Here is a 26,473-nt window from a genome sequence, read left to right as displayed (position 1 = left end):
GAAATTCAAGAAGAAACTCTGAAAAACTCTAAGAGAAATCCCGAGAGTAAATGCGAGCGAAATTCCGTGATGAAATCCAAGGGAAATATAGGAAAACCCTCGGGAAGAAACTCCTGGAAGAACTTCTGCATAAAATCTCACAATTTTTCCCGAATGAATCAGTTGCGAAGCTATTCCGAAAAACCACTAAGAGAAAAATCTCAAGAAACTTTAGATAAATTTTGGTAGGATCCTCGGGAGGAATCCAGCGAAAAACTCTGGAAGTATATGGAAAAACCTCTGGGAGAAATCCAGGGAGGAACTCTGGTAGAAATCCCAGGACCAACTCTCAGGAATCCCGAATAAACACCGAACAAACCTCTAAAAAAACCTATTTATTGGTACAAATGCGCAAAACGCTTTAGGTGGAAACCTATGAAAACTGGACAAAGTAAAAACTTCGGAAAACCTCCAGGAAAAAATAAACTTTGATAAAATAAATGAAAGCCTTCGTTCGAAGAATTCGATGAGAAAGTTAAGGTTTAAAAGAGGGAATTGCGGTGGAAATTTAAGGAAGTATTTCGGAAGAAAATTCAACGAAGAACATTGCTACACTTCCAGCACAGAGAACAGTTATCCCAGTTCAGTTTCAAAACTTTGTAAGACATTTATGTTTGTGGAAAATTTTCGTCTTTGTATGGCACATATCAATAAACCGTCTCAGTCGCAGCCAAAAACGACTATTTTTTCCCCGAAGAAGACGAAGACCGGTCCTTTTCAGGACAGAGTTATTCAATTTTTCGTCCGACCTTCGACATCCCAGGTGTGCCTGAAGAAGAGACTGGTCTATCACCTCTGGCATATCGAAAATAAATTGGTCGCCACCACAGGGTTCCTTTAACCAAGAAGATTGTCAAGAAGTGTCCCTGAGCAAGAAGTGAAGGAAAAAGTCATGTCAGTCAATGGCGATGGACGCAAAACGAAGTTGGCGGACGATGTGTGTGGAATTCAGTCTTTTCTGGTGTAAGCGGCTGTAGAGAGTACGAATCAGAAAGCGCAAAAACAAAGTAAAACAAGATTAGTTTTTATCAGTGGTGATGTGTGAGCACGATGATAGATTGCAACACTGGATTGTATATTCTAGATTACTATAAAGATGATGCGGCGCAATTCGCGGTCTGCCGGTTTGTCTTTGTAAGGTACTTAGTACATAGAAGCGAGTAAAGTATTATGAAAGTTAACAAACATCTATGTAAACTCTGGCAGAATCTTCGCAATGACGAGCAAGCCTGTGTGAAAACCCATCCAGTTTATTTTGAGGTTATTTAAGTTTTTTTTTTCATTTATTTGTGCTCATTCTGCGAATGGAGTGACGTGACAATAGTCGGCATCGTAGTCGAATGCAGTGATTCGTCATATACATAAATCAAATGGATAGTCACCTCATTTGACTAAATTTCTCATCTCGATACTCTCCATTCGCAAAATGAGCACAATTATATTAATTTTATCAGCATCACGTTTTGATCGCCTGCAATTTACTTCTACCAGGAAGTCACAAGCCTCAGACCGTGAAGACTTTCCCTACTAATGGTAGGATGAAAAAAAAAATCTTCTTACTTGAATTCATTGCTGCAAAGTCATGGCGTGTTCTAAGAATTCTGATCCTGCGATAAAACCAATTCATCCCGTGGTATTCAAACAAACTCTCATAACGACGATAGTTGATTCATCGAATACCCTATTTCAAAGTCTCCAAGCAACGGTATTCCTAACAAGTACATGGAATGAAGTTGGTTTAACTATAGTCTTCGAATTTTGTACCTGTTGTGTAAATTGTTCCTACCCCTTTGACTACAATTAGACAATTTGCTAAATTTTCAACCTATGTATAAAAACCCGTACAAAGAAACCCATAACATCAACCAAGCCCAAGCGCCAGTAAACCCTAGTAAAAACAAATCCTGAGTTTTTCCAGAACAGATCTTGAAATATGACTCCAGTTAGGCGTAAATCACGTTCCCCTGGGACAATTTACGAAAGATTAATTCATTAATCGCGATTATCACTCATTTCGTGCCAGCCGCTCGCTTTCGTTCGCAGGAAAAAGTACTTTTCGATGGCTCGGTCTTGTTAATCTACTTTCAGGAAATCCATTCTATATCTGAAACATCCTGCCTGATCCTGGCCCGGCCCCCGACACAATTCTAATCACGTTCTTTTCTTTGTTTTGTTTCTCCCGCAGTCATCAGCAAAGGCCAGAGCGAAACGGCCCGGTACCGGTTCCTGGCCCGTACCGGCGGTTACGCCTGGGTAGTGACGCAGGCGACGCTTATCTACGATAAGCAGAAGCCGCACAGCATCGTTTGCGTCAACTACGTCATCAGGTAAGTGAAGCCTTGTTTCCAATATGTCTTCCAGTCACACATGTTAGCGCGCGTATTTCGCGTCCGTTCGCTGTCAAATAACGTTTCCGGTTCCACACGTGTACTTAATGGGGTTTATGCTGGGAATATGGGCTTACCGAGTGAATCGCGGGATGATTTATTCGACAACTGCAGTTTTAATATCTTCAAATGTAAGCGTTAATGTAATTTTGAAGGTTAGCGTGTGCGTTCAAAGTCTTTCCTCGAATAGAACGTGGGATGCAAAAATAGTCGGTTCTCAATCTTTAAGGTATCCCACCATCTTGAATAAATCATTTGAATCCAATCTGGATTGCATACATGAAGCCGTCGTTGAGCTGTCACATGTCATACGTGATGATGACACTTTGTTTTTCTTTTTACGATTTCGGAGATTAAGTTAGAGCAGATGTAGAGCAACAAACAAGGCGAGAAATTTACGATTCCTGCGTGGAGCCAATCGTGCTGTGATTCGACCCTCTTATGTCGAGTTCCTCTCACTCCAAAGCGGCTGACCGGATGCGTGTCAGGAATCGAATGTAGGTTATTTCGCAGACCGGGGTGCGATAAAGACTTGAGTCCTTCTCTTCCCTGGCGGTGACGCGTCGCCCTTGCGTGCGTATAGACGTCAAGTCGCTTGAAACGGGTCAAACGCCACGGTAGGTAGCTGCTGTCAGTGTTTCGATCCTTTCGTTTGATAAGGGACCGGTTGCTTCCCGAGTCGGGCTCATTAACAACTCCAAAGTACTTTCCTGTGTCCGTGTCGTATGGATTTACAATTAGAGTTCGGTTACCGTAGGTCAAAACATGATGCCGATAGTTTCGTTCGCCCGATGCTCACTGAACCGCGGTGGCTACTGATGCATAGTGGGTCATTTTTGGTCATCAGACTCAAGAGGAATAACAACTTTCGCAAATTATTATACTTATGATGATGATTATGGTGCATACAATACCGGCAATTATTTTTAAGCTCCGGAACGAATGGTCGCCCGGTATCATTCGGGAGCTTTTTACTTTCCGTTCGCCATTTCGGGGGTGGTATTTTCATACCAAAATTTGAATAAAGTGCTTCGACCTTTTTATTGTCCTCTCCATATTGGAATTGCTGGTTTTGTTACTGCATTCAAGAGTAGGGTGTAGTGCGGTGTAACTATATTTTTATTAAACGTTGATTTTGGCTATTCTTCAAGATGTAGGTGCTTTTTTAGCGAAAACCTAGTACATATGGTACAAGTTGCAGATGAATCTCTGATAAAGTGCCTGAATCCGAATTCTTGAAAAAAAAAAATGTGATCTCCTTTCCTTGCAAGGTTTGTGGTAACTTACTAGCCTTAAACAACAAACTGGATGGATATTTAATAGGTTTTGATGCAATTTTCTATACATTTTTCGCGATTCTCGGCATATGTCTAAAAGTTTTTTTTTTGCACAATATTCTCTCAAGATCTTGATCAATATTTTAGTAGATTTTAAATAATTGAGGGGGTTAGAAGCAAAAGGGTGTAAGTGACAAAAACACACTTTCGAGTAAATGAGGTTTAAAGTTTTTGACCAATTTTTCTTCCCATACAAAATGTATGGAGTTTCAAAATCAACCCAATTTTCTATGATTTATTGTAATTTTTCCAATCATCGTAGAAACAATCTTAAAAAAGTTCCTGAAAGCTTGAAATCTGAAGAATTTTATGATATGCTCAGCTCAAAATCGACAAAATGGTCACTTACACCCCTTTGATTCTGGGCCCCTCAATTGTATAATCATTATAATAACTACCTCGATGGGGGTGACAATGGGTCTGGGGGGTGAGATTGGGTCAAAACGGAGAAACATGAAATTTGAAATAGCTCAATAACTATCGCTTATTTATATTGAAAACTTTATATTATTTCAAAGGGGAGATGTTTTTACACGTCATGATGCAGAATAAGATGTTTTGCAATAATCGTTTTTTGATAAATTTGTGGCTAAACTTATATGATGAAACTACTAATAAAACACTCTGAAAAAAATTCTCCTTCGTAATGTTTAACAGAAGTACCTAACCATAAATTTTCTTATAAGTGGTTAGCTGTAGGTATTACCTGGTTGGTGTAATGAAAAAAGCGGGCTGTTATTGCTCTTTTTATTTAAAAACTTAATATTTTCGACCCTATGTCTAAATATTAAGAATGGGGGTGAGATTGGGTCAAGCAAGTTATCGAGTGCACATAGCCTTAACTAAAAATTCAACTTGTTATCCAGTCCCCATTTGACGTTAGAGTGGTGCCATGTTTACCGTATTTTCACTAAAGCACGCTTTCTTTCAAAAATATGTCGAGAAGTGTCAAACGAGTGTGTTAATACGTTTAGTGCCTAAAATCAGTTATAACAATACACCCATGCGTGTGGACAGCTCCTCTAATCATCAGCTAATCTTTAGTGTACTGCAATATCGTAAGCTCACAAAATAGACTTAACATAATATTAGAACGACCCTCTATCTTGAGATGGAGTGATTTGCTTTAGCAATATAGAGGCTAATGATCATGTACATAAGAGTTTATAACGGAGGGTTTGGTTAAACATTTCTTATGCAGTATACAAAAACTGGAATGTTTTTTTTCCAATCAATCTTTCATTCTTTCTTCGCCCCTCCCTCATTGTAATCTCCTCTCCTTTCATGGAGGTTGAAGCTCTTAATGAGGATGATTATGATGGCTAAACATGGTGATACAGTATACAAACGGTATTTTATCAAATTTCAACCATTTTTTCGATTGTATGAACCCTTTTAGGTGGATTAATCATCTTTTAAAATTACCTAAGCTTTTATTCGTCATGATAACATTGTTTTTTAAGTATGTTTACTATATATGATCAATAAAATTAATTTATATTCTTAGTTTGGTGATTTCGAATACTTTGACCCATTCTCACCCCCTCGAAGGGGTGAGATTGGGTCAATTATCAATCATTTGTAGTTTACTAAGCAATTCATATAACGTGATACTTTCTTGCTAAACTATCATTACCACATAGGAGAGTATACATACCAAATAAAAAGTTATTCCGACTTCAATTGCATTTGTTATTTAACAAACAATCTTTGAGTATCCTTTTTTGACCCATTCTCACCCCCAACGACGGTAATAAAGGACCTTGGCAATTCTTGAGAAGAATTAGTCCCACCCTAACGAACGCAATCGTAAGACGCTGGAAGATACACAACAAATCACCACTAACTAAAGCAGTATTCATGGGAGCATTGCTTGTTCTCTTCCTCCATTTCCGCTACTTAAACGTCCTGAAGAGGGACAAATAAAGTGGCGAGCGCAAAGTATCACTATTTACGTCATGTTTTATCATTTCCACAACGGCATGTGGCACTGGGGTACACTTTCTGGCAATATGAATTTCAATGCAGCTTTCCAATGCACGGAGACAATTTTTGTGACTCAACGAACTTTTGTTCATATGGGAACGAGTTGATTGCATTGCACATATTTTTAAATAATTCAGGTATGATTTAGAATCACTTGGGTCCAAAGTAAAAACAAAAACTCATAGACGTTTTTTTCCTGAGTGCAACCATAGTTGGCACACTTTCAGACGATAGTGCATCGTGGCTGGCAGCAAGTGAAAGGCAAATGAACTGAACATCAATTTCGCCTCACAGTGAATAGAACTTTAGCACACTACAGTGAATCTTTTCTGTTCTACCTCTTTGTAATAGCCCTCCAGAATAGATATCAGATTTTCTTATTTTACAAAGAAAAGAAGAAAAAAACTATTCCATTCCCCAATCAACACCGAACCAAACTTTTTTTGGCTTCTCCTGGCTTCAGTTTTCGTGAGGTAGGGCAAGGATTAGAGCATTTTTCCTTTCTTTTTTTCTGCTAACAAAGGCCCCATAAAATTTAAGCTACCTCATCGCGCTTCACTAATCTTGGAGGAGGTGAAACCATTCTTGCCCCCGCAGCTATCAGTTCTTACTTACCATTTAGTATTGACTGCATCGTTTTGGCGTCACCCAGGAGAAAAACGAAGAAGAGAAAACTCTTTTACGATTATTTACATCAGCTATTCAGATGCAGCTATTCCGATATCCTACTTTGAAGGATAACCCAAAGCTGATTCGGAGATGGTGGTAGAAGAGAAAAAAACACGATGGCCAGCTTCTGTTTATGTGGTCATATTTGCTTTGCGCGAGGCGAAAATGGGAACGATTCCCTCGGTTGCTATAATAAGCTTCCCGAGAAGCATACTTTGGTTGGCACTGTACACTGAGTTGCCAAACCATCATCGATTCGTGTCGACTAGTTTTTCTCGCTTGGCTTTGTTTGTGACAGCGCGCAAAATGGTTATTTATTGTTATGATCGCCGATAGCAGAAACCTTTAGTTCCATAATGGTGGTCATGATGATGATCCGCCGTAAGGGATAGTCCGTTTTGGACCGAGCATTATGAAGTAATGGGACGAGTGGACACGAAATAAGCCATTGCCGCGCAAAATTTTGGTAGATAAACCAGTAGAAGATTCCCCATATACTTCACTTCTTTTTTCTATATTAGGTGCTTACCAATCTTGTGTACCATCAACGTTTATCACAAAAAAATCAACACTGAGTCACCTAATGAACATCACTAGTCACTCCGGCGTAGAAATTATGTCACTCACTGCTTCATCCAGTTGGGCCCGGATGAAGGTCAATTTATTAAGTAGTATTGAAAGTATGAACGTGAGACGTAGACCAAAAAATCATGCAGTCCAAGATTCATGTTTCATCGTGTGTTTCAAGAAGAAGAAACGATCGCTGCTAGATACTGCCTTGTACAAGAGATATCTTGGATATTGGATTACTTTGACGTGCACACTGGTTCCAGCCCCATATGAGGGTTATGACCGCCTCGATTGAGCCAATTTAAAAAGAAAATATACAAAAACGCATTTAGCATGCAAATATGCATCAAATTTAGCGGTTTCATCATGAAATAGAATAAAATCATATATATATGATTTTATTCTATTTCATGATGAAACCGCTAAGTTTGATGCATATTTGCATGCTAAATGCGTTTTTGTATATATTCTTTTTAAATTGGCTCAATCGAGTTTTGTGCTTTACGGAGCCGAAATTCATTATTTTTCAGTTTCGGTGACCAATCAATCTGTATATACTAACGTTAGTTAAGGTGGTCCAAGCTAGTCAAAACTGCTCAAGAATAGTAAAACACACATAATTTACAAATAACGCTTCAATCCTTTGTTTTTAATGAAATAAAAATAGTAACATGCAAAAAGGGTAAATAGGTGAAAGGACAAATGACCGAACTTTTGTGATTTTTCCCTGTTCTGACGTAGGAAGTTTTTTCCAGAAATTTGACCAAATGTCTGCCAAGTTAATGTCTTTTAGGGCTTTCATTCATAACGAGTTTCTTCAAAACTTTTGTAACTTACTAGTGTTCCATTATAATCTGTCGAATTTTATGCAAAGTTCGGTCTCCTATTTTCAAAGAACAAATCCTGAGAAATCACATTTTTTTCGTGTCCTTGTCCACCAAGTAAGTATGGAATTTAAATTGACCAAAATATCAGCAGAACATAACACCTTTGGTAGACGTAGCATCACCTAATGATATCTCGTGCCCAATTTGTGATACCGCATACTTAGCTGTCATACAGTTTTATTTATACATCCAGACATAATTCAAACATCATCCTTTGCTTACTTTTTCCCCACCCTGTCCGATGTCCATTTACGTATAATTTTCTATCACTTTCACGTTTGTGTGAACATGGCCGGGCGTTCTTGGCCGCAACATTACCACCCAGTTTCCAACCGTCGTCGAATGCCGTACGATGTTGTTTCAACGAACATATTCGATCCAAAGGAAAATACTGCCCGAGTGACAAGGGTCAGTATCACTTCTTCTTCTACCCATCCCCTAGCACTAACCTGACCTGGTTGAAGGTAAAAACTCACCTGTTCACTGTGTCACGTCGTTGTCTTTCCCGAGCTGAGGTACCGAACCTACCTATATGAAGAGATTCGTTAGTTTTGTATGCGAGGGTCTCTGTAGTGTATGGAATAAGTTATTTATTGGAAGAGCGTGTGTCCGAAAGTTAGACAACCGTGCAATCAGCCGCCAATAGATTCGGGGTTCTTATTTTAGAGCCGCCAATAGAATGGAACGCAGTTCACACACACATAAATCCATCCCCTTGGATCGGAATATATTGTTTCGCCCGTTGGTGTGATGGGCTAAAAATACACAATCCTTTAAAAATATCAGTTTTATTGTTGACCGCTTCGGAGACACGGGACAGTCTCGGTAAACTGTTGCACTTGATTCGTCAATCGTTCGCGCGCACTGTGTAGAGGTCTTTTGTCACACAAACACACAAGAATGCAGGTGATGGATTTTTCTGAAATTCTGCCCCGAAGTAGAGCAGGGGACACACAGCGGAGCTGCAGTTGTTCATATAAACATGCCAAATATCGCTTTTGTAGCAAGAGTGCTGAAGATGAAAAAGAAACAATGTCAATGACAATTATATGATACTTACACGGTTCGAAGTAAAGACTCTTTAAGCCGTGTCTTTGAGTCAAAGACATGTGTTATTGCTCTTTTAATTTAATGACGGCTTCTGTAGATTTACCCGAAATAGTCACAAATGTTGACATACTACAATAAATAAATATTTTTCAGGGCCGGAGCAACTCAGATTTTATAAAAAAAATCCTACATCCATCGGAAATTGCAAGCTATCCATCCATAGAGCAGAATCTGCTTTGCAGATTAGATAATTACAAATTTGTATCTCAACTAACTGTCCCGGCAAACGTCGTTGTCAAGTTCCACTTGAAGTTTGTGAAGATTTTGAAGAAGTTTATGAGGATTTGATTACTTAAACCGCACCGGAGCACGTTGAGTTCTTTTCGCAATTTTTAATTATCCATCAAACACGTTTTTATGTAGGCCTACGTGAATGTCAAAGCTTTTTCAAAATGTACTTTCCATTTCTATTAATTAGTGCAACACGGAATGTGATTTTGTAGGGTGCTTTGGTCACTTTGTGATAGGTCAGCCGAGAACTGACTCGTCAAACATCCACGGAACACTGAAGTCATACCGGTAAGTCATTGGTAGATAGTGCCTAAGACTCACGATAACTTACCCCATGTCTTCACTAGACCTTTCTGTCTCATCGTTTTGCCATTTTAAATTTCAATTTGTGCATCGAACGTGTTAATGTTGGCCCTGTGCACCATCAACCTCTCTCTCTATCGTCCAACAACGCTGTAATCGACCGCATCAATGTCGTTAACAAACATAGTCGCAGAGAACGCATTGATACGATGCAAACTCCTACCACGCTCATGCTTTGCATTTCTCAATACCAGCCCAACGCATTCTACCGTCGCTCAGACGCAGAAGTTATGACACTCACTGCTGATTGACGATCATCAAGTTTGGCCCGAATGTGGGTCAATTTGTACAAAAAAAAACTTATGTATGCAGTCGAGCGCCGTGTTTAATTTGTGTTTGCAGTGCAGTCATTTGCAGTGAGCATCACATTGAGTATCGTTGTTAAGTATTAACTATCATTATATTGCACAGCACTAGTTTCTGTCAAATTTTTCAACACACAATTCAAAGTCTAATTAGTTTTGAGGAGGTTTGTAGAGTTGCCATAAAACCAAAAGATTTTATTCGAGTTCTGATGGACAAAAAGTGTGAACATAACTTAAATGGGACAATTTACAGCCGTTATGCGTAGATCCAACCCTGTCGCCCCAAGAGGATGAATGACAGGAGCGCATTTCTCGCCACTTAATCTTAATTTGATGGCTTGCGAAATTTTGAAATTTTTGCGTCCCAAAGGACACCGACATCGAACGCATTCGCTACTCGCAACCTAGCGACAAAAGTGCGAAAACAAAAGCGATCTAAACAACACTCACTGTGTACAACAGCAACAAAAAAAAAACGATCATGTGAGGCGTGGGAAGTCATAAACAAAATTCCGGCACCGTTCATTAAAATTAAAACCTCGATGGGGAATATGTGCTGCGGTGGGATGCGGTGAGAAATAGAACCAGTTTATTCCGGAAAAGTTTTTTTTTTTTTTTGCAAGGTGCTGTTGCATTTGTTGATTTTGATTTATATACACGCTGGCTTTTAAAACTGAGTTTTGTAGTTAAAACGGTTGACAACTTTAGGATGCACTAAAATTGAATTATGTTCTTCGGTGGTATTATATTGGATGTTCTGAAAACATTTTGAAAGTAAAATCACACGAGCTGAAATGTTTTTCTGTGTTGCAAGCTGTTAATGTGGAACACAGAATGTGAGAACTTTTTTTGTTTTTCACTTTTGATATTATGGATTAACCCTCTACTTTCCATGGTTGCTCTAGAGCACTATCGATTTTCAATGAACTCGAGACAAACGGATTTAGATAAATATGATGCAATAGATTTCAGAATATGATTGTAATCCCATTTGGTAAACCCAACTGCCAACTACTTGTTTCAATAGTGGAACTATGTATTGATAAACATTCAAAAAACTATTGATTTACCAGTACCACTAAAAACTTTTTTGCTGATTTCGAAAAATTTGGCCAATTTGGAACATCTTTTGTTCAAGCACTTTTTTCGAAAACACATCCTTGGCATAGAAATAGGCGTTCAAAGTCGTGGGAAAGAAAGGGTTTACACTCCTTTTACACTTTTTGTTTAACAAGTTCTTGAAAAGACATCTGTTTAAATATGTTTAATGTTAATAAAATTTTGAAGCATCTCCGGTTGTATGTTTTGGTATACATTTTATCATTCGATCTTCTTTGAGTAGACTATAATTCAGGCCAAACATTTCAATAGGTCCTATCTGCATTCGAGAGGCTCTCTTTGTTCACTTTCTCTGTCAATTATTGCAATGTAATGGTACACTTTTCAACTATTTTTACAGTACAAAACAAAAGACGATTGGTTTGACCATCGTTCAATGCAAGGAGACAATCATAATACAAATAAACAGCTGAGATATTAACGAAAGAGAGAGAAACCAAAGAGAGCCTCTCTTCTGCAGATAGGACCTTTAGACATGTTTGGCCTGAATTTTCAGAAATTATACATTACCTGTTTTAGGATCGAATTTCATGCATTAGAATATCACAGTCAGGGATGGGAAATATCACGAAATTTAATGAAAAATGTCATGACATTTTTCGATTCGCATCACTTCTAGTGGGAATTTCGGTTCGTGATCATCGCCAATCCATAATGCTGTTCATTTATGGACAAATAATGATGTCATCGTTAAATGTTCTTACCTCAAGTGAAATTTTCCAAATAACAAAATGACATTTCCCATTCCTGGTAACAGTGATATCCTAGTTTGAGATGCACGAACATACGTGGAGCTATGTGTGTGCATCAAATATAAATACAAAATAATAGATGTTGGAACAATGTACTCACATGCAACAGAACACATTTTTCTTTTTTTTTTCTCCTAAGCGATCTCCAAGCACGCGACCACGCCGGAAGGATTTCCCAAATTGTGTGAGAAATATGTATATTGAATAGTAAAAAGTGCGTGTCAATATTTCCTCTCGCGAGGCTCAATTACGACGTGCGTCCAGCCCACGCCGCCGTCTGCCTACATCTAGAGAGGACGCGGACAGATGATTGACAGATTTGGGGAAACAACAAGAAGGTGTTTGTGGAAAACATTCCAAATTTATTTAAATGCTTAGAGTAGCACACATGTGTGTCCATCAATGCTTTCCGTGTTGGATTGCATCTGTTGTTTTCTTTGGAAATATTACAACGATCGATGGTGGAAATAAAAACTGTATGTATTTTAAAACTATCGTTGTTTGCGGCGGATGATGTGAAACATCCCGTCCTTCCTTATGCGCATGGGAGATAGATGGACGAGCATCAGAAGTAGAATCTGAATGATCGAATGGGATGCGATGGGATGGGATCGACTTAATTGAAGTTGATGTTTAATGTAAATATAGGTCGCGCCGCGCAGGAACACGTGACTTCGAGGTCGAATCTCACGTCGGGTCCGGCGGAAACTAGTTCTTGCTGTCGTCATTAGCTTATAGTGGCTGCAGGCAGAGGCAGCAGCCTTCGGGATTGATTGTTAAACAAATTCGCCCGTAATAAACAAACAGCGAATCGCGAGGCTTGCTCGGGAGATAAGTTATTCCCGGTTGCCGTTTTGTTTGCTGTTCAATAGGTTCAGCTTCTTTTAGCAAACGATGGCAAACAACGAAACAGCTTACTGCTGGAGTTTTCAGCCATTTGATTGATTTTTTCATTAACTAACGGTTTTTAACCGAATGTCAATATCTTGATTTTGCTTTGGCTGACCAAGCCATGTGGGAAATTACGCTGTTGAAAATGCTGTTGTGCACATGGATGTTAAAGCATTTTCAACAGTGTGGTTTTCAGCCGTTTAGCATAAAATTTTGATGAGATTGAGGCACACATTATATATAACTTCTCTCTGAATGCGTAAACCTGTAAGATCTCCGTTGATGCACACCATGCTCCAATGCCTTACAGTTGCATAGGTGTTACGCTAAGCTACGAATTTTGTACAACGGAACTCAAATGTCGTACAACCATATCCATGTGGCTGTTAGCTTTCTAACGCCATCGAGCATCGATTGAATTGGAGGCATTCAACAATTGCTACCTCTAAACTGGAATGAGGGATCGCCGCTTCATTACTTTATATGCTCTGATTTCAGACAATCAGCACTATAAGTACACATATACAATTAGCTAGTACTGTGCTTCGTTGTCACAAATGAAATATGCGTTTTGGATAAGTTCATCTATCTAGCTACAAGTTCCATTACCGTACGCTGTTTTCCTACAAAAACCTATCGAAAAGCCAGCTTTACCCGGTTTCTTTCCCACACCAACTAACCTGGCCTGTTGACAAAAACTGTAACAAACCATCCACTTTATCATTGTGTCAGCATCGTCAGATTAAATCAGCGCCCGCCGCAGCAGCAGCAATCGGGAAAACCGGCAAGATTTTCCACCTGTCGCCCAGTAATGAAAAATGCTTTCGCATTCGACCGACACTTTCGGAATCACCGAGCACTTACTCACACTGACTGCCTGGGACTGCTCCGCTCACAAAGGGACGGGGCAAATTAAACTACCCAGTCAGAGAAGACAAGCCCTTTAATCTTCCCAAATGGCTTTCGTCACCGAAGTCACCGAAGAGTGGTGGTAGGTGCCCGGCTGTCAAATTTGTAATTATGTTGACTGTCTTTATGATCGGGATTTCGATTCTGCCGATGCCGCCGCAACGCCGTCAACGAACAGTCAATCATTTTTATGCCCACCACGACGAGAAATCGACGTCGTGTCTTGTACCTACCAGCACTAGTGGTTGATGTTTCTAGATTTGAAATTTGTTAATGTTAATGGGCGTTAATGTGCTGCTTTTTAACTATTTGAAAGGGAAATGATTTGTAAAGAATTGTAGAAAAGAGCGGTTCAGATGTGAAGGTTGTTAGGAAATGTCCCTAATGTAATTTGTTTGTTTCAAAAAATGACGCCATTATTGAAGGATTGGTTAATGGTGATGTCAGTTAAAAGTTTACATTCGTTGATGTGACCTGCATAATGTTTAGTGCCTTTGGGTTAAGGTTCTTGTTTTGATGTTGCCTGTATATTTGTTGTCTGAACTAAGATCCCAAATCAAATGTACTCCCAGAGGTAATTGAAAAGCAAAGTAAAATAGTTTAGGTTTTATCAAGGCTTTTAGAACCTCTTCAATACTTATTGGTCATTAAAATTTTACTTGGGATGTTTATAAAAATAAGCAGAAATTGTAGTGATTAGAATATGTTTGTATCCACAGTTATTCTAAGTGATTTATCAGATGACAGTCAGGTCGTTTTTTACGCGGTTTTGATTTACGCGGCCACGTAAATGAAAACCCCATACAAAAAAATTCATCGTCTTATTTTTGCATGATTCGTCGAGAAATGGTGAGACTTTTTTACGCGGTTTTTTTGAAATTTGAACTGAGTTTTATTTTTACGCGGTACGTATCCCCCGCGTAAAAAAAAACCTGACTGTACGTAGTTTCGTAAAGAAATACGATGAACCACGTTGATGGTTGCATAACAACAATTGCATTATTCAACAATCCGTATTGATTGCCAGAAAATTCAAAACAATACTCAACATGCGTAATTTTTTAACAAAACAATTAACGATCGCGCATGCTGTAGGCATCGTTATCATCTGTTTGCATGGACCTCACTGATCTTGCCTAGCGCCATAAATCGAACGCTTTCTTCCGTTTCCCTGTCAACCTCGAATCCCCGCGGTTCTCTCGGTTTACCCTTAATCGATTCCACAATAGAGCAATTGTAGCTTCCATGCCGAGAGTGGCTGGCGACTACCTAAATCACTGGTCGTCGTCACGTCTTACGTATTTCACAGTTGGTTACGGGAGGTATCATAAACGATCTCGCAGCATGTTCCTACGGCTGCCCGACTGAAGACGGACGGCACGAGCAGCGAAAGCGCGACAAACAATTAAGACCCGGGTCAAGTTCAACTGATACTGGTCATAATCGTTATTTTGGAAAACGGGCGAAATTTCGTTCAGAACTGTTGCGTGTGACTTCAAAGTTCACCCGTTTTGATCGATTCAATCAATTTGTTTTTCTATTCGGTGCTGAGCGAAAAAAAAACTTTGTCATCCAATCTTTTGTTGCTTTCGTGGGCTATTATGGTCGAAGGATGCCCCGTATAATATTTTTATCTCAGTTTCGGTTTCCCCGTTTTGTTGATGTCTTCTGGTTTGATGTTACAAATTAAAATTAAACTTGAATCGTGTCACATACAGTGATATTCGGCTTTGCTTATGACGAAGCTAGAGATTATAATTGTTGGTATTTCTTTGGCGCAACTGATGTTTGAAAACCAAAAAAAGGTGTTCTTGGGTTATGTACTGCCTTTCCCTGATAAAAATTTCCAATAAAATCACCATAAACTACCATTGAATAATGATAAATTTGACTATTCAACAACAAATTATATTGTGTACGTATTTTCCTGCTGAAAATGGTGTATTGGAACTACAATACGTGTACAATAAAATCAATGGCACTAAAGATTTCAATAATAAAAACACCATAAGTTGAATGGTAGTTGACTTGATTTTTTTCCAGAAAATTTGGATTTTTTATGGTAAAGATACATAAAAACCCCCATTTTCTATTGTAAAAGTGACATTTACAATACATGCTATGGTGGAAAACCATAAGATCTGTTGTTACTCTATCGTTTTAAACAATTGGATTAATGGTAAGTACCATTCAATTCAGCGTGTTATAACAATCCATTCTGTTGTATCTCTATGATCTTTTTTATCAGGGTTGCCTTCTTTTTCAACATTTTTTTTCTTTCGAATAGACCGGGATTTGAATTCAGTAACATCTATAACTAAAGCTAAATTCTCTACATACAGCTCTACAGGATGCCAAACCATATTCATGCAATGCCATGTTTTGTTAAAACATGTGAAGCAATGCTAAATTCAAGACACAAAAAAAGATAAGCATACCTTTCTCATCCCGTCGCCATGCTGCATGACACATCAACTTTTCTTTTGTTGACAACAGCGTTTATGTTTTTATCGTCGCCAGCGCCATCAAGTTGGGATTTTTCCGCAAGAAGCGTTAAGAAACGGAGACACGAGAAGTCGGTATAGACTGTGTCACATGATGATGGTTTCGAATCCTTATTTTTAACTTTTCCCCCTTCGTGTGCCGGTCCGATCGATGGTGCGGGTGGCAACTAAAAACTTCACAGCGAATTATAACGAAATGATACACGGTGTTATGGCACGACCGTGTGTGATCATGTGTCACTCATCCTCACACGCGAATTTGGCGAGGATAAAGGCATAATTTGGTTCTGCATTCTCTCCGGCAATTAAATTGTTGTTGTGGGGTTCTTTTTTTTCTTTTGGTAAGTATTCGGCATGTGCAGTTGAATGCCGTTTAATTGCTACGCGTGTTTCTTGTGAGCAGGAGTGGATAAAACAGAATGGATCTCGTTACTGGCTGAAGTCTTTTAGTTCAATATTTTTGAATGAACTATCTTATGTCAGACAATTTTGTTGCCAGATAAACGACTTTTGGTAAACCCCTCTGTAACAACAATTCAAGTTTAATGCTCATCCGTTATAAAATAATATATTTCTACTATTCTTATTAATACAAAGTATGGTTCTCAATTCAGTTTTCTACATGCATTTCAAAAGTTATTATCTGAGAATTTTCTTAAGAATTTTTGAATTTATCTTATATTATTTGAACATTCTCGTTGTCCATATAGCTGAGGCGGTAAACGCACGGGTATTCAGCATGACCATGCTGAGGGTGACGGGTTCGATTTCCGGTCGGTCCAGGATCTTTTCGTAAAGGAAATTTCCTTGACATCCTTGGGCATAGAGTATCTTCGTGCCTGCCACACGATATACACATGCAAAATGGTCATTGGCAGAGGAAGCTCTCAGTTAATAATTGTGGAAGTGCTCATAGAACACTAAGCTGAGAAGCAGGCTTTGTCCCAGTGAGGACGTTACGCCAAGAAAAGGGGAGGAGGACGTTGTCCAAAATAGTCTATACAATTGCAATTTGATTTTTTGGAGATCTTCGACCCAGATAGAAATGAATACTACTCATTTGCATGCCATGATGTCTTTATAGTCGCGGATGTCATCACCATATTTAGAAAATCGCTTCGACGATCTTCAACAACCATCAGAAATGGCTCGTCCCTTTCCTCCTACTTTGCATCTTTCTATCTACTTTCTCTCTCCTACATATGCATCTCATGCATATTCGTATGTTCGTAGCGATCGCTAAAACTAAAAACGGATTGAAAAAAGCCGTTTACCTTCTTCCAACTTTCATCACAGCACAGTGTCAATCTACGATATAACACCTACAAGTTATGCAACCAAGCGAACTGTGTCGCTTCACAGTAATCTTCACACAATCTATCACATTACGCCTGGCATCCATGCACCAATGCATGAACCCTGTGCCAAGAATAAACATTTCCCATCAGCACACTGGCAACCGCATGAACTTGTGCAGGCGCAGATGACGGAAAAATACGCTGAAAAGGAGCCTCTGGAGGAATTTGCAAAGAAACCTCTAAACAAAACCCAAAAAAAAATTATTGATAAAATTTCTGGAGAAATCTATGATGGAATCCTGGTGGAGTCTCTGGATGAATTCCTGGAGGCATTTCAGGAGGAATTACAGCAGGAAACCTTACAGATATTTTGGAAGCAATTTATGTAAAAAACTCTAAAGAAATTCTTGGAAAATTCCCGAGAGTAAATCCTGGAGAAATCTATATTGAAATCTCTGAAGAAATCCCTAGTGACATCCCCAGATAAATCACAAGAGGAATACCTGGATAAATGGCCCAACAAACATAAATGCAATACTAAAGATGAATAAACCGCTTGGTTTTATTTTTTTTGCTGAATAATCTGTTGTTCAGCTGCCATTGTTAGTTGAGAGATGAATCTTGAGTGTAAACTCTGGAAAAACCATTGGTGGAATCACTTTTAAAATCTTTACAGTAATCCCTAGAGAAATCTCTAATGAAATCTCTAGTAGAATTTCAGATGAAATTCCTAGAGAAATCCCGAGTGGAATCTCAGGACGATGCCCTATACAAAAAAAAATATAGAGGTGCTCCTGAAAATATATCTGGAGCACTTCTGGAGGAGTCTCAGCAGAAATGTATTATGTAATTGTAGCATGAATTCCAGTTAAAACCCCGGTAGAAATTTTTGGAAGAATCCTAAGAATTTTTGGAAGAATTCCTGGAAAAAATCTGGTGGTTTATCTGAAGCAATTCCTGGAGAAATCCCAGCAGAAATAGCTTAACCCTCCTTTGGCATTAGGGTCATTTTTTACCCATACCGTATACTACGTCAGCGAACTGTTGTCGACGTGATGCCAATGGAAGGTTGAGGAATTCCAGCAAGAATTCCAGGTAAAGCCCCGATAAGAATTTCTGGAAAAATCACAGTAGAAATTCTAGAAACAAATCTAAATAAATCCTGTATGAAGAAATATTGCTGTAGACATACCACGAGGAAATCCTAGAGGAATCCCCAGGAAATGTTTTTTGTTCTGTAAACGATTGTACTGTTCGTGCTGAAACTTCGAAACCGTACAGAGCTCGTCTCTGTCACTTAATAGCGTAGACCACATCCATAGCTGTAACGGTTTTGCGCTTGGCGTGCTTGGTATAAGTGACAGCATCATGGATCACATTCTCCAAGAACACCTTCAGAACGCCTCGGGTTTCCTCGTAGATCAGACCGGAGATACGTTTACACCACCTCGGTAAGCCAGACGACGGATGTTGGGCTTCGCAATAGCCTGGATGTTATCGCGCAGAACCTTACGATACCGCTTGGCGCGTCCCTTTGCGAGAGCTTTACCTCCTTTGCGCGGTCAGTCATTTACACTTGATGAGGGGTATCATTGACTCAAACTCGAACGCATGAAATGAAACGGATCATGGTAAAATCCATAGAAATATCTTGAGAAATCCAGGAAAAAATCCTGGTGGAATACCTGAAAGAATCCCCAATACAATTTCTGCAGCAAACCTAACTGAAATGTCTAACGGAAATCCAAGAGGGATTGCTGAAAGAATCGCTAGTGAAATCCTTAGACGAATTCCTGAACCAATCCTTAGAAAAAGAAATCGAATGCCCGGAAAATGTTTAGAGAATAATTGGGAGGGATTGTTATAGGATTATTCGGTTCCTGCAGGAAATCCCAGCAAGGGATTCCTGATCGAATTCCAAGAGCAATTGTTAGATCAGCAGGCATCAATAGAGTAACTCATACACATACTCAGTTGTTGTTATTTTTGTTCTGAGATGAGATTTGGTCTTTCTAAACCTAGTTTCAATATCCGTTACCGTTATTCAACTATGTACTAATGTAACCTGTAATGCTTTCGACAAACATTTATTTCCCCCCTGGCATTTCTTTCCAACGGCAATAGATGGACAACCATGGACAGTATACTAGTGATTTACGAAACGACCTCCTTCTAATCACCCTTATTCCTGGGATCACCAACCCATCGCTTGAATTCTAACGTTTCTGTGCGGTCGTATCGACATTCTTCTGCACAATTTTATTTAGGTGACATTTGCATAAGAATGATGCTGCTGTAGTTAAGACGCGAGTGAGGACAGGTTGGAAAGTTTGTCGCACACAAATAGAATGAATATTTCATGAAGCCGTTTCCCTCTGGCATGGAAAGTGAATTGTGGCGACAGATTCACAGACACCATTTCCCGAAAGAATGAAAAATCCACTCAAAAGAACTGATAGGCTGCTGTCGCTTCTTGAAGTAACTCAACACTGAATGGCTTTCCTTGTCGAGGTGCTAATCCATAACGTGCGTGTGGCAAGAAGCACTGGATGGAGCCGAATGTTCTGATATAAAATCTCAATAACTCTTCGGTCTAACCCATGGGGATGAAAGCAGAAAAAGTTGTCAAGTGCTTATGATATAAAGCTTTATGCTATTGACTGGTGCTGGTGCTGCTGCTGATGCTACTGCTTGATGGCGAAGATGGTTGGGCTCTTCACATGTGGATGATGTTTTAAGGAGAAGATTCGAAATACAACTTTTTATTCAATTTATCAAACTAAGTTCTGTTCAAAGCGTTCCTTCAGCTTTTGAACATTAAAGATCTTTAGACGGTACAGATATTCCTGCAACACTAACGTGTTTGCAACCAAAACAAGTATGCCTAACGCTACATCCATCCTAAAACCCTAACTCCACCCATGTAGTGGCCCACATTTGGTCCGATGGAAGCTGCTGCCCGATTTTACGCATCGCATCGGGTCGACACTTGAGAGAAAATAACGCGCTTTGCGTTCATCACATCAAAAGGCAGAATTTTCCACGCCTTTGTCGCGTTTTGCGCATCCCCTCGAAAACAACAACAGAAAAAGCGACGGAAAGCTGCGTTTTTATTCGGATTGGGGAGTTTTCCATGGCTGACACTAAGACACAGCGCCGCGCTGTAAGTAATCAAAATGGGGAGGATATGTTTCGAGCTTCCCCGGATGGTTCAATATTAAGAACGAGCGTGTTCTGCTGGCTGGCTGAAACACATGCCTACTCGGAAGCTGTTGTACCTACGCTCGCTGGTTGATGGGCGGTAAAAGGACAAGCTGTGGGGGAGGTGTCAGCGTTTGAGTGATTCGCCGAAGGGAAATCCAATTTGCGTTGCTTTTTTTTTCGTGAAGCAATTATCTTGTTTTATTGGATATAAAAATTTAATGTGATCGAATAGTGGCGTAAGGAGTTCTTGATGTGCTGTAACGTAAAAAAATATATGTCTTTTTTTTTAAGTAGGTGTTACAAAATGGATCTTTAGATTGGCCTGGTTGGGATTTTGGTGAAGTAGTAGATCCTTTCCGGCACTGAGTACCTACCAGTTAGAACTAGACCTTACTAGAGATGTAGCAACGAACCACATTGCATTTGTTTGTTGTAGTGGTCAACCATAAGTTTAAACAATCGAATTCTATAACGACTGATTCAATTAGAAAAAAAAATCTTCCATACGTGTTTGCCATTAAAAGAGTTCGTAAATGTCTAGGAATGCAAAGTTGTTGGCAAATATACAATTCCTATATCCTCCCTCATTTAACATATTTACTTTGCATTTGGGGCTCAGCTGCTAGCACACAACTAAACGTATTACGCGTTCTCCAAAATAAAGCCGTCAAGTCCATCAGACTACCTCCATTATATCCAACAAGTGCACTATATTGCCATAAATACTTATCCTTGGGTGATCTATGCAGATTTAGTGTACATCAACACAATATATAAAATAAAATATGGAATTATCAAAAGCAACATTGAAATAACGCCAGCAACCAATATTCATTCACATGGAACCAGAAATAGACACAGATTTTACACCACCAGACCTCGTACTGAATTGGCATCGAGACACATATTATATACAGGAATTGTGAATTTTAACTTGTTACCAAACAACATCAAACACGAAACAATTGTTATGAATTTTAAACTAAAATTAAAAATATTTATTTTTGAGAATTAGTTGTAGATTTAAGTTAAGTTAAGTTGTTTTAGTTTGATAAGAGATTCTTGCACTACTAATTAAACCTCTAAGCAAAGTAGCTGCGCACAGTTTGTACAAACTTTTCGGCTATGTATTTAAATAAAGAAAAAAAAATGTGCTCGTGAAAACCGTTGTAGGGGTACAATTGGGCCAATTAACCCTCTAATAAGCATTTTTTATTTTGTTCTAAATATCATTTTTTGTCATCTAAAATCAATTTAAACATGTTTTGGAAGATAATTCTTTTTAATTCTCAATTTTGTGAATTTCGGTTTTTGATTTTTTAAATTTTTATCTTTGAACATCCCCACACTTTTATATTTTCCTGGAAGCCTATTTTGATACGGATTTTTTTGTGACGAAAACATTTTGAGATTTTTCAATTATAGTTAAAATGTTTTAATTTTTATTTTTTTTTCATAAGAACTTTTATTTTCCGTGTAATTTTAAGGAAAATAGTTTTAGAGTGTATCAAACTTCCTTAAAGTTTTTTACTATGATAGAATGATTGAGGAAGAATTTAAAATATGTTAATTGTAGTGCTGCAATACAAAATAAACAATGACTTCGGAAAGGTGGCTGAAACATCATTTTTTTAATAATTAAAAAAATGTAAATACGCCTCAAAGACACCAAAAACCATTTTGAGATATACAGAACAGTCCTTTATATCAGCCAAAAATATACAAAATTTGATTGTTCACGAAACAAAAATTACAAAAATGCTCAAACTGTAGCCCGTCTAAAGGCGGGATTGGGTATTAGAGGATTAAGCTTGCATTTGTTGGACTCTCTGATGTTTCTTTTTATATTCCAATGGAATACTTAAATAACTAAAACGACCGCTATGGAACGAACGAATAGCGCCACAATGCTAATGTCCATATGCGGTAGTGCCTTTGTTTACATTCGGAAAAAGCTAGAAAAAGTTTGCTTCATTGATTCATTGCTCAGTTATGTACCATGGAAAAAGTCTTGCGAAATTTCGTCGAAGATGTTCATAATACTTCGTTCCTCGAAAAATCTCGAGAAAATTGAGAAAAATGGCTTTATTCTGGTCTCCTTTTTCATATCAAGAGATGGAAAAATCCGCTTAACCGACACTTGAGAAGAGAATGAAGGGAGGGTGACTGGGACCACCTCCAACGAAGCAGGCAGGACTACCTTTCCGACCCACCTAAAATCAGAACCCTAGTACGCGTACCCATCGTCTATCTGGGATCATTGCTTCGAAGAGGAGTTAGTGCTAGTAGTACACACCCTCGAGGTAATCTGCCACGTCTTACAGCTATGGACTTCGTCGCTTTTTTTCAGGAAGACATCCTGGTTGACTGCTGACGAATTGACAGCTTCCCACATCCTTTGTACTCGGAAAGGCGGGACAGGGTTGATACTCGATAACACTTCGGCCTTCCGCTGCATCGCAAAAGGCTCTATCCTCTTACACAAAGAAGGAGAACTTCATCCTCAACACCACGTTGTACTCCGGCGAATAACCATCACTGAACTCCTCACACTTAATTTGGAATACCGTGTTCGGTAATTTTTTGACTACTGCATTGTTTACCTTTTGCAGTAGGTTTTGACAGTTGATGTACTGAGCTTCAGTAAAATCGATTACCGAAGCTACCGAAATAGTTCTGCTGTTCTATTTTCGTCAAAAAAGTGACGAACAGGCAATTCAGGATTGAGTGTGCTGTGATGATATGGGCGGGCTGAAAATGATTTTCGATAAACCTGAGTTCCCAGTACTTAGGAATCCGAAAACGTTAGAGCGCTCAAGCCATTCTGTCTCTTTAAATACGCTCACGTGTACGATATAGCCCACTTATATTATCTGATATCTGACTGTAAACTTTTTAAATCCTGCTGGCCACTGAGCTGAAAATGTCTTTTATTTGGCTATACAGTAATGTTCCGATTTTATCACGCCCTCCGCCAATCAGTCCTTTTTTTTCATCAATTTACTGTTACATTTGAGAACAAGTGTTTCCCCTCTTCTTAAAGATGAATGTTGAAGGCGTGTTTTGCAACGTTAAAAATATTGATAATGCGTATAGATTTTGAAAAATATTCCAAAGATTTTTTGAAAAGAGGCGTGATAAAATCGGAACAATACTGTATTGTTATTCATTGCCTATGACATTTGCGCCATTAAACAGTTCGTAGCAATAATGCTAGGGTCTGGGACCATTTGGGCAGGAGCACCTATTTTGGGCACTTGCTGCTATAACTTTAATTTTGAACCGATTCACTTGATTTTTTAGACACGATCAGATACGCACACAATCTAGCAATGTGCAAAAATTCAAGTCAATCGGTTTGAAATTGGCTGAGTTATATCAGAGTGTGCCCAAAACAGGTGCTCCTGCCCAAATGGTCCCAGACCCTATGTACCACCTTTCAATCAAGTATCAGAAGGCCGACTCCAGAGGTATGTTCTCCTCCATTCGAAATATTTGGTGGTCTAGTGGCAACCGTTTCTGATTCGTATGCAAAAGTCCTGGGTTCAATCCCTGGCCACATTTTGCTTCTGTCGCCTTAGATTTTACTGATTCAACCGTCTGAACTATACATTGTTACCGATATATAGTTTCTGAGTACGGATCGAATTGATACTATCATCTTTCTCTCATTTCTCGTCTTAATTCTAACTCTATGTAAAGTAAAAATCACAAACATTTTCTGCAAAGAAGTTGAACATCTAGGATTGAGCAATTTTACGCATCTGTGTCCAGTGTTTTAGTTCTTCCTTTCTCTTTAGACAACATTCCCCTGAAATGACAAATCCACGGGCTTCATTCTGCAGCAACACCAACCAAGTTCCCGCTCAAATCGTCCCATAAAATATCAACTTTACTAATTCAATTTTCCACTCGTTTTCATCGCTCGGAGCGGCTTAGCTTCAAATCAAGTTGTCCGTCGGTCGGTCGGTTAGGGCCCATATAGCCGAGGCGGTAAACGCACGGGTATTCAGCATGACCATGCTGAGGGTGACGGGTTCGATTCCCGGTCGGTCCAGGACCTTTTCGTAAAGGAAATTTCCTTGACTTCCTTGGGCATAGAGTATCTTCGTGCCTGCCACACGATATACACATGCAAAATGGTCATTGGCAGAGGAAGCTCTCAGTTAAAAACTGTGGAAGTGCTCATAGAACACTAAGCTGAGAAGCAGGCTTTGTCCCAGTGAGGACGTTACGCCAAAAAGAAGAAGAAGAAGTCGGTTGGTCGGTCGGATACCCGTCCTGCTCCACGTCTCGACGCGCCGCCCGAGTAGTTATTGTTGTACCTAGTTGTTGTCGTCTTGATGGTTGCTGGCCGTGGTCGTGGCCACTTGGGCGAATGCCGGAAACCGGAAATTGCGCGTCATATATTGGCCCCACGTCGTCGAGCGAATCTAGAGCAATTCTTAAAGAGAGCGAGTCTTGAAGTCAGGAACTGTGGCTGCGTTGGTTGATCTCTGTTTGCCTTGCCTGTCAGCTGCCATGCCACTACCACCACACCGACATCCATGGCTTGAATATATTTACTTTTGGCTTTGTTTTCCTTGGCTTCCACTTTAATGTTTTATTCTTTTTTCTTCTCTTCGAGCTAGATGTGGAGTGCTGGGAGCACCATCTTTTTCGCACACTGATTAGAATGAATGGGATCCCATCGGTTCGCTGGAAATTTGTTCTCCCCCAGCAGCAGCTCGACAATATCTAATGACGTTTTCGTATTCGTTACTCAGTAGCACACGCAACAAGGGGAAGATTAATTTGACATTGCCTTTTTTGCTTTATTTTAGTCAAATAAAAAACGCTAAAACGAGTATTTAGGATATTTGTTTCGCTGGAGCATTGCATGTCCCAGATTTCCGTTGAACGGCGAAGTAGTTTTAATGGATGGATCTTGAAACGATGCGTGGTTCCACACGCAAAAATTCCATTTGGTCATTTTATTCTTGTTCCTGGCGTTACGTTCCTATATTTCATAAGCATATTTTCCTCAGACAAATTAACCATTTGCAGATTTCATGCCAAAAATAGAATGGTAAACCACAATTTTCCACCAAATTTTCCCGCCGTGTACTTACTTCGCAGAAAGATTAATAGACAGAAAACAATCTGTCGAGGTTTTCCCTGTTCCCGATCGTTGGCATTAGATTTCACCAGAGTGCAAAAAGGCCTTCTTCACATTCTGCTCCCATTCCTGTTCCGCGTTCCCGAACCATCCCTAATTGATGTATTGCGTTTCTCAGCGTCACAATTGTTATCCCCGCCCATGCCCATCATCCGCCCGCCGTAATGGACTGGATTTGTTTTTACTTTTTGCCCACCCCTGCGCCTCCAAAGACGACACCCTATCCCATTCAACCGGAAACGTGATTTTCTATTGGCACAGCTGATGAGTGCATGTTCTGGAAGAGTCACAAACGGGCAACTTCTGGTCCTTCGCGGTGCGGTGCGATGGCGTGTGAAATAATTAGAAGCATTTTGCTCTCGGCAGGATGTTGCAGAACTCTTCCCAGCACAATCGGACCGTCCCCCAAATTGATGTCATAATTTTAATTGCGTTTGAATATCGCCACGGAGAACGGATGGGTTCAGTTCTCCGATAATGACGATGATGATGTTGACATTTCGTTTGATTATCTACATACCTTCCTTCCGTTTCGACTGGGTTTGCTTCGTAAACCGTGTACATTGTTTGGAATGGTACCAAAATGTGATTGTAAATAAATTAAAAAGTAATAACTGTCTCCCCAATCAGCACAGCACGCGAGGGTGCGTGTTGTTTTAGTTGGTAGCAACGAGTTTCTAGTGAAACCGCACTTTGTTTTGGGCTGTATGGGAGGATGATATTTTGAACACTTTTCTACATTTTACTCATTTAT

At 39.4% G+C, this 26,473-nt stretch overlaps 1 protein-coding gene across 1 annotated transcript in view; it reads left to right on the top strand.

Annotated features, from left to right (window-relative positions):
• Nucleotides 1–26,473, top strand: part of LOC109415536 (protein similar) — a 268,510-nt gene that overhangs the window by 84,215 nt on the left and 157,822 nt on the right. Inside the window, exon 6 of the mRNA XM_062846159.1 lies at nt 2,225–2,366. Within this exon, the coding sequence (XP_062702143.1) occupies nt 2,225–2,366 (142 nt within the window). The remainder of the gene's footprint in view (nt 1–2,224; nt 2,367–26,473) is intronic.

The sequence above is a fragment of the Aedes albopictus genome, chromosome 1 (assembly GCF_035046485.1).
Source record: "Aedes albopictus strain Foshan chromosome 1, AalbF5, whole genome shotgun sequence".
Taxonomy (NCBI): Eukaryota; Metazoa; Arthropoda; class Insecta; order Diptera; family Culicidae; genus Aedes; species Aedes albopictus.
The sequence above is the reverse complement of the archived record's forward strand: the minus strand, read 5'-3'. Positions and strand labels throughout refer to the sequence as shown.